The following is a 19208-nucleotide window of genomic DNA, read 5'->3' on the forward strand; positions in this document are numbered from 1 at the left end:
TACACCCTCCTGTATGCCGTCATGTCCCTTAATCGTGCTTTCTCCTGCAGTATCCTGGTCCGAGTGTGTGTGTGGGTGTGTGTGTGGGTGTGTGGGTGTGTGTGTGTGTGTGTGTGTGTGTGTGTGTGTGTGTGTGTGTGTGTGTCTGTGTGTCTGTGTGTCTGTGTGTCTGTCTCTCTGTGTGTGCATGCGAGATGTGTGTGATTTTTATGTAAGTGTGCACAAACGTGTTTGCCTGATTAATTGGGTATATGCTTGTGTGTGCATGCGTTGGTGTATGCATGCGTTGGTGTGTGCATGCGTGGATTGGCATACTGAGTGGAGGTAATTGTTTGATTAATATCCATTCTCATGCAAATGAATCTAAAAAGCTGTATTTTACTTGTTAACTAATATACATAAAATTTAAAATTTAGGCAACCTGTGTGTATACATACCTCTCGGTGTATATACATTTATGGTAAAATATATAGCAGGTTATATTACTTGGCAAGTTATGATGCTGGAGAAGAACCAGCGTAGAGTTGGCCACCTGGTCATTTTTCTTGGACATCTCTGTACCTCCTGGGTCTCCACTGCCTCCTGCCACTGGACAATCTTTTAGATATGCCTCTGTGTTTGGTTAGGGACGCAGACGGGAGAGACACAGAGGCGAAAATGATTTGAGATGCACTGCGCTTATCAAATTCTCGTTCTAACTGATGGAAGGGTCTGAAAGAGATGAATTAATGTTGCATTATTATTGGGTTCAGAATTTTCATTTTCATTTCTTGTTTTTTACCCTGCTAGTTCAGTGAAAGTTTATTATAAATATAAGGTATTCATTGGCATTGTAGCCACTGAATACAAGCAGCGTTTCACGTAAAGGTGCAATAAGTTAGCTGATTTTCTGTGCTTTGAGGTTCGAGCAAAGCTCAGACCGCTCCAACACAATTGTCCTAAAAGATTTGTTTAGTTATACCATGAATTAAGTAAAGATCCTAGACTTCATCTTGCGAAACAGGCAAGTCAAATGCTGTCCTATACCTGCTAATCAGGTCCTCATTCCTTCGTCTGCCAACATTGTTGCCTCCAGCACTGAGACAGATAACAGGATTGCTTTCATTACCTCTCATGATGTCGTCCAGACGGCTAACAATATCCTCCATCCCAGCCCCTGGATAACCCACCATCTGCCTCCTCTTCCTATCTCTCAGAAAAAAGGCCCTGTCCATAAACGTCACCTGACTGTCCCCAACTAAAACGATGTTCTTAGCTTGACTGTCAGTGTGTATGACGTTCTCGACGGTATTTGTCGAGATGGTCATCACTGGAATGTCCTCACTGGCATGCTTCACTGGATCCTTAATTAAAGGAGACCCATGACCAATTTCGACCTCTTTTTTTTCTTTCTTTCGATTTCTATCATTTTTGGTGTACGTGAAGTGTCCACTCTCCTTATTGCGTGTAAGTTGCAATAAGATATCCCCCCAAAAAACGGAGATAAATAATATTTACTGAAAATGGCATTTGGCAAGAACCCCTGCCTATATGGCACTACGAAAGGTGGCTTTGAGACTTGCTACTCATAAAACGATCCTAATGCGATATTTCTTTAATTGCACACCCTGCAGATAACTTTATTCTACAAAAAAAATAAAGTTGCCAAGTTTTTGACATGTTGCAAAATATCTTGCCCTTTACTCACACACAAATCCAAAAATACAGTATTTGGTGTATTTCCATGTTGCGTTTGACAAATTGTAGAACAATCATCGATTTATGTTTTCTGTTAAAATTATTTAATTTAATTCTATAATAAATGGAGGGTTTCGTGAAATAAATCTATAGTTTATTTCCGAGTTATTCACAGAAAAAGCAGGTCGCCCTCCTTGCTCGGGATTTTTTTTTCGCGAAATTCGCATTACTTTTTTTTTTTTTTATGAAACTAGTAAAGCAATGCAGTTAGCCTTACAAACACTCTGTTTTCTCTTATCCAGGACCAAAGAACACCAGATATGAGGGAGCGGTAACTATTTTATATGGTGGGACTGGTCGCGATTACTCGTCATTTTATGGGTAATTTTGTTAATTCTTAAGTGCTAGAAGTGCTGTCCTGGTAGACAGTAATGGTGAGACTGGAGGTGCTGTCCTGGTAGACAGTAATGGTGAGGCTGGAGGTGCTATCCTGGTAGACAGTAACTGTACGCATGAGGGAATGCATATAAATGGCCTCGAGGGAGACAGGAGCTGTAGTGGGGAAACAAGTGTAGTCAAGGACATGATAAAACCAATATTACAAACTAGTAATACCACAAGAGATAGCAAACAAGGGACTCCACTAGTAATAGTGAGGATATATTACCAGAAACAACTGGTGAGAGCTCCATTTTTAGTACTAGTGAGGATAGGAATGATACAGGTAAACATGCACCAACAGGGAATACAGTCATGAAAACCCAAGACAAACGGAAACCAAGCCTGTGCACATATTATGCACTTGGTATCTGCAGGCATGGGAAATCTGGAAAAACAGATGGGACGTGCAACTTTGACCACCCTAGAAAATGCCATGCCCATATGACAACAGGAAAATGCAAACTCCCTTCCTGTAGGCTTTTTCACCCTGAAATGTGTCCTTCTTCAGTACAGGAAAGACTGTGCTATAACTTAAATTGCCAGGCACACCATCTAAAGGGGACAAGAAGATACAAAACATCCAGGCCATGGGAAAACTTGGGTAGCCACAGCCACTCAAGAGAGAGGTTTTTTTAGTGCCAGGAAAAAAAAACTGGCAGGAAATGGCAGAAATCGTACGCCAAATCCAGTCATTTCTGGAGTGGAACCAAAGTCGATGGCCTCCACTCCAAACCAACATATATAGATACTAGTGCCGGGAAAAAAATCCCCCCATCCTGTACCACCAATACCACCAGTCCGATGACATTCTTCTTTGCAAATATACAGGATCTAAACTCAGCAACGAATAACAAAATACCTTTCATCCATGGACTGCTTGCAGAGGCAAATGCAATGTTCGCGGCTTTCACAGAGACCCACATAAAGGATCACATAGACAACGACATATGGATCCCAGGTTGCAACCTATACAGATGCAACAGAGTGAACAGGCAAAAGGAAAGGGGGGTTGGCCTGTATATCGCAGTCACTTATTTGCACATAACTGCTTAATGCCTCAAATGATATAGTGGAAGGTTTAGCAGTAAAGGCCCGGTGGCCTGGTGGCTAAAGCTCCCGCTTCACTCACGGAGGGCCCGGGTTCGATTCCCGGCGGGTGAAAACATTTCGACACGTTTCCTTACACCTGTCGTCCTGTTCACCTAGCAGCAAATAGGTACCTGGGTGTTAGTCGACTGGTGTGGATCGCATCCTGGGGGGACAAGATTAAGGACCCCAATGAAAATAAGTTAGACAGTCCACCTAACAGGAATAGAATATTAAAAGGTGGTACATTAGCACATGACAAAAGCCTCACTTTTATATACAAGAGCCTTGTAACCTCCACCGATTGGTCTTTAGGTTTCTTTGCACACTAACATTAGCCATGATTATGTCTCTTAATGTGACAATCAAGTCATTTGCATATATAATACCACATATTTTTAGGATCCTGGCCTGCCTTCACACTATGTTACATCCCCACTCTACCCTCCCCGCCCAAGCTCCCAACCCCATGATCATTGACTTCTCCAAATTTACTTTCATACCCGTCACACCTGCAAACAAGTGCACTGCCCCCTCTAGTTCCCCCAGCCTCGCTTCCTCCCACACCAGGACAGTTGTTTCATCCACATAAACAACCAAACCAAGCCAAGTCCTCCCCACTCCTACCCCTCTCCCCGCACAAATGCAGTTCGCTACTATTCAGTAAAAGGGGTCCTGTACACACGCAAACAAGAGCTGTGACATTGGACACCCCTGCCTAAGACCCCTCCTCATGACAATCGCCTCCCCCAAGCATCCGTTGATCAGCACCCTCGCCTGCACACCCTTGTACAGCGCTTCAACCCATTTCTCGATTTTGTCTCCAAAACCCTGACACCAAAGTATTGCGCTCAACTCTCCTCTTTCCACCCTATCATATGCCCCCTGCCAATCCAAGGCTAACAGTCCCCCCTCCCCTCTCCTCCCACTGATCTTCCACAAAACCTTTGAAGATCCCATGCCCCGTAATCATTGACCTACCTGACAATCCATATTGGCACCCGGAAACAACCCTCCCCACTACGCACTTAAACCTGTTATCCAAGACATTCGCAAAAAACTTGTAATCCGAGCATAGCAATGCAATGGTACAGTAATCCTGAATGGTATGCTGTTGCTTCCCCTTCAGGACCAACAGCACCACCACCGTTGCCTGCTTCTCTCCCAGTTCGCCCTCCTCCTTCATCAAATTCATCAGTTGGACCAAAAAGCTCCTCAGCAACTCTCAATGCTGAAGATAAAACTCACATGAGAGCCCACTGATACCTGGCACTTTCCCCTTATGCATCTCACTTAACACCCTCCATACTTCCTCCTCCGTGATGACCCAATCCAACATGTCTCGATCTCCCCTCCCCAGTTTGCATGGCACATAACTACGCACTTGCTCTAAAGCCTCCGCCTCTAACCCACAACTGTCCCAATATGCCTCATACCACCTATCTGCATATGCACTCATACTTGTCGTAGTCCTTAACAGCTGACTCTCCCGATAAGCCCCCATCGACGACTGGACTGCCAAGACGGGATATCAGTGATCTCCTGCCACTGTTTCTGTCTGCACAATATGCATACCAATGGCCAATCACCCCATAACACCTCTTCCACTCCCCCATACACCCTTACAGCTGCAAACCTCTCCTCCTGCACCACCTGTATATGCTCCTTCACAGCATCATTGTCATCTACAGTATAAGTTCTCACCACCACACCCCGCACATAACAATCCCGTAACCTGGCCTCCAAATAACTGATTAAACCATACTTCATTTGAGACATATGCTTCCCTTCCGTCATATAAAATTTCCTGATCTTTTTTTTGCTACACTGTCCCACCATTTCACTACATCTCCCACCCCCCTCCCTTCCACACTAAGCTGTTCCCATAGTGCTGCAAAATCCCTCCAACCCCTCCTCATCTGCGAGCACCTTCATGTTCAGCTTCCAATAACTCCTTTGCCTTCCTGCCAAAGACTCCAACCCCATGTCCATCACTATCACCCTATTATCTGAATAAGTGACCGCCAAGGTGCAAAAAGACTCATTGATGATCCTCTGGGAGAGATATATTCTATCCACCCTAGCTGCATATGCTTTCTGAACAAATGTATGCTCTACCTCCTATGGCTCGGCCCCCTGAAAAGTATCCCAGAATTGGACATCCCCTAATAGTTCACCTAGAACTGTTGACATGTAACCCGTCCCCTTTGGTTTCAGATCTGCCATTCATATGATGCAGTCCCCTCCTATTATAGCCACAGATGGCAAAGCACACAACAAAAACACTAGATCTTCATGCATAAAAACTGTCTTCATTTGAACATCATTTTCAGGCAGTGCATACACACATACTAACAACACTGTCTCCCTATCCACCAACCAAGACCCTCCCCCACCCCTCCCTCATACCTCTGCAATACAAATGGACTCACCTCCCAGATCAAGACACCCACTCCAGATTTCAAATGGGCTGATGGCTGTGCTACCACCTGATATCCTTCCACTTCCAACACACGACCATCCCTGAAATTGTGTTCTTGAATAAACACCACATCCACCCTATATTTGGCAAAAATCATTCGAAACCACTCTCTCTTCACACTGTTACACAACCCATTAACATTTACTGTCATACTCTGGAGACCTTCTTAATGCTTCCATCCCCATCTCCTGTCAACACTTTTTCCATCCTCACCAGGGCTCGGGGCTCCCTTTTTCTTCCTCTCACTGCTTTCCTGCCACTCCCCTCTTCTGGTGTTGCCGGCATTGGCTGCCACAACAACAAGACCCATCCATCCTGGACTTCTTCCCGGGCTACTGCGCCAGTGTCAGAACATCATCTGAATCCAATGAGGTGGCCAGCTTTCTCGTAAAGACCTCTTCCTCCATGTCATCATCCTGGGAGGCCGCACAATGGACCTCAACCTCCACCTTACGATATTGCATTGTGCAGGGCATCATTGCAGGCTCACTAATAGTCACAGGCTCCTCAAGGTGGTCTCGCTGCACACTCATCACAGACAGCAGCTCCACCTCCCCCTCTAGCTCAGGTTTATGCACCTCCCCAGCTGACTGGGACAAGGACTGCAGCACAGTAACTAATTCCTCCTCAATCGCCTGCACCTCGGGCTGTATTTGCGCCTCTTCACATGAAACCGGCAAAGTCGTGGTGGCCTGTTAACCATGCCCTCCCAAACCCCCACACAAACTTTAGTGCCCTCCTCTGCATTTCCACAATGTCCTGTACCTCTAAGGGAAAAACCTCTGCCACCCCGTATACCTTGCTATAGAAAAGTGAGTTTACCACCACTATCCTCTGATGCAAAGCTAGGTCCCTCGCACTTAAGCCTCCAAGTCTACTTAAAACCTTACCCGTGACAGACTCCGAATTTACCCTCCTGCAGGCCTGCACCTCCTCTATATACCATATTCCACATACCCTGATTCTATCAACCACTGTCCATCCTGACACCACCCCCAAGCCCCCCCTATCCAATTACCCACCTCTAGTAACCTTGATTTCACCGTATTAACTTGCATCCCCGTATTCGTACCAAACATCTGAATCACTCTACCCACCCTCCTTAACTCCTCCTTACCCCAGAGCAAAACAGTAGGATCATCCACATACCCAACTATGCCCCCTTTGCACCCCCCTCCATCTCCTGCTTGTCCATCACCCCCTCAACAGACTCATAGAAAGGATTCTGCACACATGTAAAAAGCAACTGCGATAGCGGACAACCCTGCCTCAAACCTCTCTCCATCGGTACACTTTCACCCAACCTCCCATTGACCTGTACCCTCACCTCAGCCTCAGCATACAGGGTATTCACCCATCTCACTACCCCCTCTCAGAACCCCACCCACTCTAAGCAAACCCCTAAGAAATCTCTATCCACGCAAATCATATGTGTTCTCTCAATCTAGGCCTAGTATTCCCCCTCCCGTACAACCCTCTAGAAAATCCCTAATAAAACCATGCCCATCCCTCATCCTTCTACCAAGAATTCCAAACTGCCCCCTATGTATTACTAAACCCAACACTTTCCTCATTCTGTTGCCCAAAATCTTAACAAAAATCTTGTAATCCGAACACATTAACGAAATTGCTCGATAATCATTCAGAACTCGGCATTCCTTCTTTTTGGGTACTAAAACCGTGACACCCACTCTTTGTGATTTTCCCATTCTCCCACTACTTAACATACAATTCAAACCCCCTACCAGGCAATGACGTATACACCCCCAATGACACCTATAAAAATCGTTCGGTATGCCGTCTATCCCGGGGGTTCTACCCTGACACAGCCTAAAAACTGCCTCCTCCACCTCTGCTACACTAATACTACTCTCAAGCTTTTCACTGCCATGCTCACTTAATACCCTATTAAACACCTTATCCCCAAAACGTCCCTCACCAACTCCCCCCCCCCCCCAACCCTCCTCCATTTCTCCCTAAACCAAAATTCAGCATACAAACTAATGTTTTCCGTGGTGGATAGGCCTTGACCCTCCTCAAATCGACCCCCGCCTGTTCCTTCCACTATATACGCCAAGGTGGTTTTCGCCTTCCTTTCCCTAAACTTCCTGAGTACAAATTCTGATGGCCTATCACCCTTAAAACATCCTCCAACCCTGCCCTAACTCTAATTGCCTCAAACCTTTCATTATGGATCTCTGCCAACCTATTACGCAAACTTCCCATGTCCTCATTCCACCCTACCCTTTCCTCTTCATAACAGTCATTTAACTGACCTTCAAGATAATTTTGTAGACCATAGCACCACCTCACCATCTCATTTCCCCGTACTTTAAAAAAGTCCGCGATTCCAACTTTAGCCCTCATTTCCCACCAATCCAGCAAATCCATCTCCCCACTCCTAGTCTCCCAAAAGGACTTCCACCAATCGTCGAATCCTGTAGGTTCACCCTCTTCCCTAAGTAGCCTCACATTCAATTCCCTACCTCAAATCAGCTATAGCAGCACGATGATCAGAAAAACCCGCATCTATAGTCCTCACCCTCTCCACACCTATTCCCTGCCTAACATAAACTCTATCTAACCCTGCCTCATATCCCCTATGAATAAAGGTGTGCTCCACTCTATATCCTCTACTCCCCACCATATCTACAACTCCAACATCTCGCAAAACGTCCCTCACAACCCCCAAAACACAAACTGCCCCCCTTGGAACCACATCCCCATTCCAAATTACACAATTCCATTCCCCCCCAAGCACTGTAATAGCCGGTAAACCTCTCAAATGATACACCAAGACATCGCATACAAAATCCACCTTCACTCTAGCATTACTAGTTGCTGGCATGTACACCCCTACAAAACAAACCCTCCCGGCCCCCCCAAAACCCATCCTACCTGACAACCCTCCCACCCCCCTCCTCCCAACCCAGGACACGCAAAGGACTGGTCTCCTTTACCGCCACAGCCACACCTTTCAACCTCAAAGCATTGCTTGTAAACAACCTATAACCTTTCAAAACCATCTCACATCCTAACTTATCCATACTAAATCTCCTTAAAAACCACTCTAACCATACACTCTTGACCTTGGTCTTAAGACCGTTTACATTGAAAGTTACACACCTGAATGTTACAAGAATGGCGGCTTGCCCCTATGATGCTGAGGCTTACTTGGTCCTCCTTTTACAGGTCTTGGGCCATCTCTAGCATTCCCCTATTCTTGCCCTCCAACCCCTCCCTGTCCCTTCCCGCCGATCTTCCCATTGCCCCCCCCCCCCGCCCCGTCTCGCCGTTTCCACCACAGCTGCCTAAACCTTCTTCCCAGGGCGCTGCACTGGCGTGAGGACCTCGTCCATGTCTGAAGCCCCTGCTGGTCTCTTGCAGGAGCTACCCTCCACACACATATCTTCTTCAATCGTATCTTCTTGATGAACCTCCACCACCACATTGCTCTCCATTCTAACCTCACTCAAGTCTTCCTTACCCCTGTTCTGTTCATCCATCACCTTGTCATAACCTAACTTCACGTCACCTGCTACACCATGCTCTGACTCTTCCAAAAAATCCTTCAGCACATCTTCCAAAATCCCTTCTTGAGCTGAATCTGTAGTACCCAACGGTCTGTCTGACAACGATATTCCCCCCACCCCCGGTTCCTCTGGGAGTGTGATACACATCTCCAAAGCCACCTCTGATCTTTCAACCTCCTCACTCAATAGGCCCTTCCCCCGGCCTTCCACATCACCCGTCAAAACGTCCAAGGCTTCTAACTGCTTGTCTTCAGAAGCTGTTTCTTGCACCCTAGGGCCCTGTCTCCTGGGGCATTGTGCTGCCATGTGCTCATAAGAGTCACATAAATGGCAAGTCCTCCTCTGCCCTGCATGGTGTACAAAAACCTGAGTTCTATAGCCATGCAATGTGACGTATGATGGTATCGGCCGCCTCAGGGTCATTTTCTGTGTGACGGATCCTTCCGGTAGCCCCTCCTATGGGCCGTCCCTCCACATTCCCATGTTCGCCGAGTGGACAGTCCCATAACCGCTGAACACATACTGAAGGCTGTATGCTGTCGCGTCAAAAGGTACATTCCATACCTTCACATAAGTAAAATACTTAGAAACATCATGCATGCATACTTTCACTGACGAATTTACGCTCATTCTCATTTCATGAAATTCGTCGATGATGCTGGAGTAGAAACTGGCCCTCATGAACTTCACGAAGACCCGTGTCATACCATTCAGCACCACGCCATACAACTCTTCATTTGAGATTCCATAAACGTCCCTGATAATACTTGGGAGTAGAATGTTCATCGTGGCATTGCTTAATGATCCCCTGAACAGCTCGATGCAGACAGTGTTTATGCACCGGCTCATACGGTCCGCCATCTTGGTGCTAATGCTATGTTTTCCTCACCAGGTGGCGCGCAAGAGAAACTGTAGAAGAGTCCTCTCTCCCTGCAGGTCGAGATACGAATGATGTTGAAAAGATTAGCCAAAGGTATGCTAAGTTCCTCTTTACATTCCTTTAGCACCCTTGCAAACAGTTCATCAGGGCCTGGGGATTTGTTAGGTTTCAGTTTCTTTATTGGTCTGAGGACCATGTCACTAGTTACCGCTATCGTGCATAGTCTATTATCGTCCTGTTCTACATAATCTATCATTTCAGGAATTTCGCTAGTATTTTCCTGGGTAAAAACTGAGAGGAAGTAGGAATTGAAAATTTTACACATATCCTTATCACTGTCAGTGATCTGACCAGAGTTACTCTTAAGTGGGCCTATCTTATACTTTATCTTACTTCTGTATACCTGATAGAACCCTTTTAGGTTAGTCTTCTAATCCCTTGCGACCTTAGCCTCATAATCCCTTTTTACTTTTCTTATTCCTTTTTTTATTTCTCTCCTTTATTGAATATATTGATTTCTTAACTGCCCATCCCCTCTTTTGATACGCCTATATATGCCTCTCTTTTGACCAATGAGATGTTTTAACCTATTGTTCATCCATTTGGGATCATTTTTGTTAGATCTAATTTCCCTACTCAGAACAAAAGTTGTCTGGGCAACTAGAACTACGCTCTGAAAAACGTCATATTGGCAATCAAGATCACCTACCTGACCCACAGTCAGGACATCCCAATTTAGCCCACCCAGGTAATTTTTCAGTCCCATGAAGTCGGCCAAGCGAAAGTCTGGGAGAGAGATTTGATTGTTCTGAGGGAAAAGTAGATTAAAGTGGGGTTAGGGTTGTTCAGGCAACCAGGAACCATTAGTGAGTTACGCCGCACACTCCCCTCTGGCGGACTGGGGCAAAACTCTAGTTCCTGGTGACTGATGTGTTTCAATTTGTACTCTTAGTAGTATTGACCTTACCTGGTGTGGGTTGAAGGTTGGAGAGTCACTTTACCTCCACTCTTCTCCAGATCAGGTAAGGTGATCTATCAGGGGTTACTGTTCGTTTTCTTTTGTTTATTGGTTACCAGTAATGAGTTTGGCATTCATTACCACTCTTTTTCCGTTCTTAAATTTTATATATGCCTAACTGTTGGTAACCCGTACATTTTTTTTTCTAATTACCAGCTCTGCTCCTGGCGTGGTCATCCAGGGTAGTCACCAGATAAGGGAGCAAGATGCTTGTTAATTGGACTTAACATTATCCGACTACTACCAGCCCTTATTTATTCTACTTCTGGTGCTCCAATCAAGTGGTATAGGAGATTCCAGAACACCGGATTGTTACCATCTGCTCAGGATTGCTTACATCGTCTTAAACATCAGAGATTCCTCCAGAGCCTTACCGACTCCTGCCCAAACTCAGCACCAGAACCAAAGGCCACTTTTATTATATTTAAGTTTTAAGTGAAATCCTTGAAAGACAATATTCTTATTCCTTTTATTCTTTTATTTAATTTTTCCATTAGTTTTTTCTGCTCAGATGGAAGGTGTTCCACTGACAATTGCAGTTATCTGGGTAATTCCATGATATATTGAAAGTGATTTGTGATCACTTTCCCCAAGCTCATCATTAACATCAAGATTATTAATTAGTGAATCTATGTTGGCAAGAACCAAGTCAAGCAGAATGTTTCCTCTAGTTGGTTCTGTCACAAACTGTTTTAAAAATCAATCTTGATCCGTATCAAGAAAGTCACTAGACTCAAGATTTTCTGTCATTGTTCCAATCAATTTGTCTAAGTTAAAATCTCCCATTAACCCAACACATTCATATCTAGACGCCTTACGAATTTCGTCCCATAACTTACTGCACTCCCTATCAAGGTTTGGGGGGCCTATAAATCACGCCCAAAATTAATTTGTCACGACCCTCGAGAAACTGTAGCCAAACAGATTGTGTTGGATTGATATTTTTTTTTTTTTCACAAGGTTTGACAAGGTTAGGTTAAGGATCCCTAGCTTTGACAAGCTATTTACAGGTTAAGGATTCCTAACTTTGACAAGCTAACAGCTGTTACCTATATCAGCTCATTTGAAAGCATTTTTAGTGTTATGAAACGTACAAGTAATCTTATATCATATCTAAGACAACATTTTAAATTTTCTGACATGCATCGCCAATCCACCACCCTTTCCCCTCAAGGAAGGTTCCTTGATGTTGGTGAGGGGCTCTTGATTTAGGGAATTGGATCTGTGCTCCAGTTCCCCGAATTAAGCCTGAATGCCTTCCACATCCCCCCCCCCCTGGGCGCTGTATAATCCTCCGGGTTTAGCGCTTCCCCTTTGATTATAATAATAATCCACCACCCTTCCTGTTGACCCTATCAGTGTGGAATAGTTTATAACCCTGTATGTTGCATTCAGAAGGCATTTCTCTATCTTTCAGGTTGAACCAGGTCTCTGCTATACCAATATCATCTATATTACCTGAACTTGCAAGTAATTTTATCTCATCCATCTTATTTCTTAGACTCCTACTATTTGTATAGTAAACCTGAAGGGAGCTAGTCACTTGTTGCCCTCTACTATCTCTTTGTTGATCAATTTATTTGCCAATGCTAGCAACTTCATTTTGAATATTGTGTTTCAAACTTATCCCTGAGGTATCTTGGTAATTACTTCTGTTTTCAGCCCTAATACTGCATCCTGACTGTTTCCCACAAACACCCATACTTCTATAATCTATCAGTTTAAATTACTAGACAAGTCATCAATTACCCTCTCAATCGAATTGGCTAATGCAGCCACTCCATCCCCAGAGAGATGAACCCCATCCCTTGCATACATATCACCAGGATTTATATCAGTAAGTGTAACCAGCAGAAGTCCAGCAGTTATACTACAGCTTTATATATCTTTAGTAAGACATCGCCTAGATTACGCAGCTCGGTTCTGGTCTCCATATTACAGATTGAATATGAATTCGTTAGAAAACATTCAGTGAAGAATGACAAAATTAATTCATAGCATTAGAAACCTTCCATATGAAGAGAGATTGAACTCCCTTAAATTACATTCACTAATACGACGACGAATGAGGGCAAGCACGATCGAAGTGTATAAGTGGAACATGGGTATTAACAATGGGATATAAATAAGATCTTTAGAATCTCTCCAGGAGACATCACACAATATTGGATTCAAATTTGATAAGTTTCGATTTAAAAAGATATAGGAAATATTGGTTTATGATATAGGGTATGCATATATTTGTACGCTCGTGTGCACATGTCCGTGCGTGCGCCCTCGTGTGTGTGTGTGTGCGCGTGCGCTAGTGTGGGTGTATGATCCACTTAATATTTGTATTTATAACTCATTACAATTGTGACCAGGTGTGGACGTATCAGTGGTTCATTACTTTGTAATTTGCTCATGACTGTAACCATGTATAGGAGTGAAGCTGATTCATTACCTCTGTAACTTGCCATGATTGTGACCAGATCTACCTGGAGTTCATTACCTTTGTAACTAGTTCAGCTATCATAACTTTTAGGTCCAGTCACTTGACCCATTATGTACCTTTGTAATCTTTTGACTACCGCCCACATGATGGGTTTGGGGTGCATAATAAAGATATTAAAGTAAAGTGTGTGTGTGTGGTGTGTGTGACTCGACAATCAATATTTGCACCAATAACTCATTACAGTTGTGACCGGGTGTGGAAGTGTGAATTGCTCATTACTCTATAATTTGTTCATGATTGTTGCCATGTATAAACGTAAGTAACCATTCTACAGAATTCATTACCTTTGTACCTAGTTCAGCTATCAAAACTTTGGGGGCCCAGTCCCTGGACCCATTACGTACCTCTGTAATCTGTAAATACCTTTGTAACTTGTCATGATTGTGACCAGACCTACCCGGACCTTTGTAAATTGTGAGTTCATTACTTCTGTAACTTGCTCAGCTATCAAAACTTTGGAGTCCAGTCCCTGGACCAATTATGTACCTCTGTAATCTTTTGACTACTGCCCACAGGATGGGTATGGGGTGCATAATAAACATATTAAACTAAACTAACGATATAGGGTAGCTGATGAGTGGAACATTCTGCCTAGAAGGAATACTGAAGCTAAAATTGTTTGTAGTTTCAAGTTTATGTTGGACAGATACTTGAGTGGTGACCTGTACCTTGCTCAGTGAAGATGTCTAGTGTACTGTGTACTAAACCAAGATGCTCACCATTGAGCAACTTTACCATAGCTTAAGGAGGAACTAAGGGTGCCTAGGCTTGAGATACAGCGATTGGTGGAGGAAAACAAGAGGATTCGTAGTAGTCCTCCTGTTGTGAGTCCTGAGGTCAAGATAGGAACGTGGGCTGTAGCTGTACATGGAACGAAGTTAATAGCAAGAGGACGAATAGAGGTAGAAACAGTGAAGAAGCAAGAGACTGCTGTGAAAACTTCGAACCCTTTCTCTGTACTACCAGACAAATGTGAGTCGGCTATTGGGAACATCAAAATGAAGAACAACATGGAAGGTAAGAACATAAATGTTTTGGTCAGTCAGGTTATGTACATAGGGCCTTCTGGTTGAAAGATAGGAGTAGGAGTCAGAGGGTGTGCTTTCCTGGAGCTGGAAAGGAGGATATTGTTAGTCGGCTTGACAACATCATGTATGGCAATGTGATCAGTCATATTATTTGCCTCAGTGCTAGAGGCAATGATGCAGGCAAGTGTAAAAGTGAGGATTTAGTTAGAAGGTATAGGGCAGTAATCGACATTATTAGGAAGAAGGGAGGGAGCCCTGTCATGCGAGATTTTGCCAAGAAGGGGTATAGGAAATGATTGGCTGTCCAGAGCAACTGGTAAGGATAATGCAGAACCATTCATTGACAAATGGAACCACTTCTATGACAGAAATGAGATGTATGCCAGGGATGGGGTTCACTTATCCAGGGCAGGTGTGGGTTTTCTCGCTAGTTCAATTGATGTTGTTTGGGCTTTAAAAGTGGATTAGTTTGAGCTGTGGGTTTAGGAATGGAAAATAGTGTCGAAATACTGATTAAGGCATTGATATTATAAATCTTAACAATAAGTCATAGAGTAATGCAGAGTAATGATAGAGAAATTGTGCAAAGAAAAGCTTAATAAGGAAAAGGTTCACAATAAGAAAACATATTAATGTATTATATACTAACTGTCGAAGTGCCAGAAATAAAATTAATTACATTTGGTAGCATGTGCAGGAAATCTTGATGTCATAGCAATAACTGATACATGGTATAATTTAAAGAGTCGAGATATGACTGCTGAGTGTCTTATTCAACGAGTTAGCTGTTCCATGTAGGAGGATATACATAACTGGCCCTGATGAACTTTTATCAAGGGTTCTTATGGAGTGCAAAGCAGAACTCTGTGAACCATTGACTAATAATTTTAATATATATCTGATATGTGGAAGATGGTCAATTTAATTCCTATTTTTAAAGCAGGGGGACAAGTCGTTACCGTCAAATTGCCTCACAGTAAGCCTAACCTCAATTGCAGGAAAATTGCTAGTCAATTATAGCTAATATGGGAAGCCGTCTTGATAAGCATAATTTATTTATTGATACTAAACATGGATTCACGAGCGGCCGTTCCTGCCTAACTAATTTACTAGCTTTCTTCAGTTAAGCTTTTGAGGCCATTGATCATGACAGGAATTCGATATTGTTTATTTGGATTTTAGTAAGGCATTGATAAAGTACCACACCAGAGACTGTTAATGAAAGTGGCAGCTCATGGCACTGGGGAAAAGTGCTGTCATGAATCGAGTCATGGCTCACCAATAGGAAGCAGTGTGCATAAATGGGTGTTAAATCTGAATGGGGATTTGTATTAAGTGGAGTTCCTCAGGGATCAGTTTTAGGTCCATTGTTTATAATGTATATAAATGTCCTTGACGAGGGAATTGCTAGTGATATGAGTAAATTCGCTGATGACATGAAGGTAGGTAGGATAATCGATTCAAACGTAGATGTCACGGAACTTCAGGAGGACTTAGACAAAGTCAGTTCGTGGTAAGAAAAGTGGCAGATGCAGTTCTATGCATATAAATGCAAAGTTCTGAAGCTTGGGAATGTTCAAAACCCTAGCATCTGGAAATATAAACACTAAAACAGTATAATGTGATCCTTTATTGATAACGTTTCGCCCACGCAGTGGGCTTTACCAAGTCACAAACAGATCTACCTGGGTGAAAGATACGTGAGTATTTATAGGATGGCGTCCGGTGGAGAATGCTGCATGTGACACTTCCGAGAAGCGTGTTAGTCTAGAACGTTGGGTAGCTTTAAAAAGAGATTGGATAAGTATATGAGTAGACCTTCTGCAATGAGAATTTCGGTGTTGAACACAGGCATTCCTTGGATCGTCAGATATGCCTGCATACTGGTGTTCCCCTTGCAGAGGATTGAAGCTTGTCCTGTCTATTAATGGTAATGTCATTGATGGTGGTGGTTGTGGAGGTAGATACTTTGAGGTAGATATATCCACCCCAATCAAGGACATTACCAGTAACAGACAGGACAAACTTCAATCCTCTGCACGGGTATACACAATCCCTTGCAATAATTGCAGCAAATTATACGTCGGTGAAACATCCAGAGACCTCCAAACACATATTTCAGAACACCAGTATGCAGGTATATCTGACGATCTAAGGAATGGCTGTGTTCAACACCGAAATTCCCACAACCATTTAGTCAACTACGGAAAAGCAAGACTTATCGCCATAGAAGACAACAGTACCAAAGAATCCTGGAATCCTCACTTATCTGTATATTCAACGACTTCAACCAGAACAACGACTTCTATAACATAGCTAAACGCCTGCCAAGAAACTTCTCCATCGCTATCCCACATAAGAACATAATGGAGGAACACTGCAGAAGGTCTACTCATATGCATATTCAATCTCTTTTAAGAAGGCAACAGTTAGACAACTTAATTCTGAAACGTTTCGCCTACACAGTAGGCTTCTTCAGTCGAGTACAGAAAGTAGGCAGGAGCAATAGAGATGTGAAGACGATGTAATCAGTCCTTCACCCTTGAAGTCGTAGATTTGAGGTTGTCAGTCCCTCAGCCTGGAGAAGAATTCTGTTTCATAGTCAGGAACTATCTGAAGCTCAAGCGACAGTGTGGAGACTTATATACTGTCGGAGGGAGAGGTGCAGAGTAGTAGTAATGAAAATATAGCCATTGAGAGGTCAGTTGTCCATGGTACTTTCTCCATCTTCAACGTTTCCTGTTATTTCTTTATCACGCATTTTGTGCAATATTATGTGTTCGCACTTTTTGAAGGCTATCGCAAAGTCTGTGTATACTACATCTGCATTTTGTTTATGCTCTGATGCATCCAGGACCTTATAATAGGGGTGCAGTAGCTGGGACAGGCAGGAGTGACCTGCTCTAAACCCGTGCTGCCCTGGGTTGTGTAACTGATGGGTATCTAGGTGGTTGGCGATCTTGCTTCTTAGAACCTTTCAAAGATTTTAAGATATGAGATATCTATAGTTCTTTGTAGTTGTTCTACCGCCACCTTTGTCTGTTGTTTATAGTAACCGTGGGATGACCCCTGGGTCCATGCTCCCTCTCTACAGAATGTTGAAGGCATGTGACAGAAACTTCTTGCAGTTCTCGATGAACACGGAGTTCCACTAGTCCGGGCCTGAGGCAGAGTGTATGGGCATGTCATTAATTGCCTTTTTAAAGTCTTGTGGTGTTAGGATAATATCAGAGATTTTTTTATATAAGTTTTGAGTCTCGTTCATAAAAAAATAATTTAGATTGTCGACCCTTAGTCTAGTTAATGGCTCTCTGAACACTGAATCATATTGGGACTTCATAATCTCAATCATTTCTTTGCTGTCATCTGTGTAGATGCTATCTTGTCTAAGCAGGGGTTCAATACTGGATATTATTTTCCCGTTAGATTTGGCGCAAAAGAGGAATTTCAGGTTTCTTTCATTTTCACTTTCATTTTAAGTTCTTCCCGAGATTTTTGTCTCCTGTAGGATTCTTCACACATAAATTCGATATTTGCTATTTCTCTTACCAGTGCCTCCCTTTGTATCTCAGATATACTGGCCCCTCTCAGCAGCTCTGTAATTCTTCGCCTTCGCCTCCCTGAGTGAGGTGGAGGGGAGTCTGGATGATGAGTAGCGTGGACGCTCATTGTAGTAGACTACAGAAGCATCGGGACGTGGGGAGACCGTGTGTAATGAGGGCAAAGAGCACACGGTAGTGGCTGAGGTGCACGGAAGAGGAGGTTACATGTGGAGACGGAGGTTCACGACAGAGAACAGCTGGGACGTCTGATATGGATGACGTCTTAACGCCCGGGGAGAGACCTCGGAAGAAGTCTTGGAGGCCAAGGTTGGACCTCCCGGTCTAACCAGGGCCTCTTGAACCTTTGAGTAATGAAGTACTCAAAGGTTAAAGGGACAAGGGGGGGGGGCTTGGGGGACTGGACAGACAGGGTGCCAAACGGGGCTCTAGTCAGCAGCCAAGTCACGCGGGTGCCATTCCAAGGCAGTGGGGCAAGCCGCCTTTACTGTCATAATTCAAGGTTGTAACGATTAATGTTAATGGCCTGGGAGCCGAGGTAAAAAGAGTGGGGGTGGAATGGTTTTTAAGGAGATTTAATGTAGATATATGTTTCATTCAGGAGCACAATTACAAGTTTGGTTGTGAGTTGTCTTTGAAAGGATATAAGTTGTATGTGAGTGGCTCTTTGAGGTTGAAAGGTGGGGTTGCTGTGGCTGTAAAGGAAGCCAGTCCATTGTGTATTTTGGGGTCGGAGGAGGGGGGGAGGGTCGTGAGGGGGGAGGGAGAGTTAGGTGCAACGAGGGTTTGTTTTATAGGAGTATATATGCCGGCGGATGGCAACGCATGAGTCAAGGAGAACTTTGTGAGGGACTTTTTGATGTACTATTTAAGGGGATTACCTTTAGTCACTGTAATAGGGGGAGATTGGAATTGTGTTATTCGGGGTGGGGATGTGGAACCGAGGAGGGCGGGGAGTATGTTAGGCATGTTACGCAATGTGTTGGGAGATGGGGGGGTTTTGGATGTT

General features: G+C 43.9%; 1 protein-coding gene across 1 annotated transcript in view; it reads right to left on the reverse strand.

Moving 5' to 3' along the window:
* Nucleotides 1-19208, reverse strand: part of LOC128691015 (sialin) — a 139242-nt gene that overhangs the window by 97259 nt on the left and 22775 nt on the right. Inside the window, exon 2 of the mRNA XM_070089261.1 lies at nt 487-711. Coding sequence (XP_069945362.1) covers nt 487-553 — 67 coding nt within the window. The 5' untranslated portion in view covers nt 554-711. The remainder of the gene's footprint in view (nt 1-486; nt 712-19208) is intronic.

Source organism: Cherax quadricarinatus, chromosome 27, assembly GCF_038502225.1.
Source record: "Cherax quadricarinatus isolate ZL_2023a chromosome 27, ASM3850222v1, whole genome shotgun sequence".
Classification (NCBI taxonomy): domain Eukaryota; kingdom Metazoa; phylum Arthropoda; class Malacostraca; order Decapoda; family Parastacidae; genus Cherax; species Cherax quadricarinatus.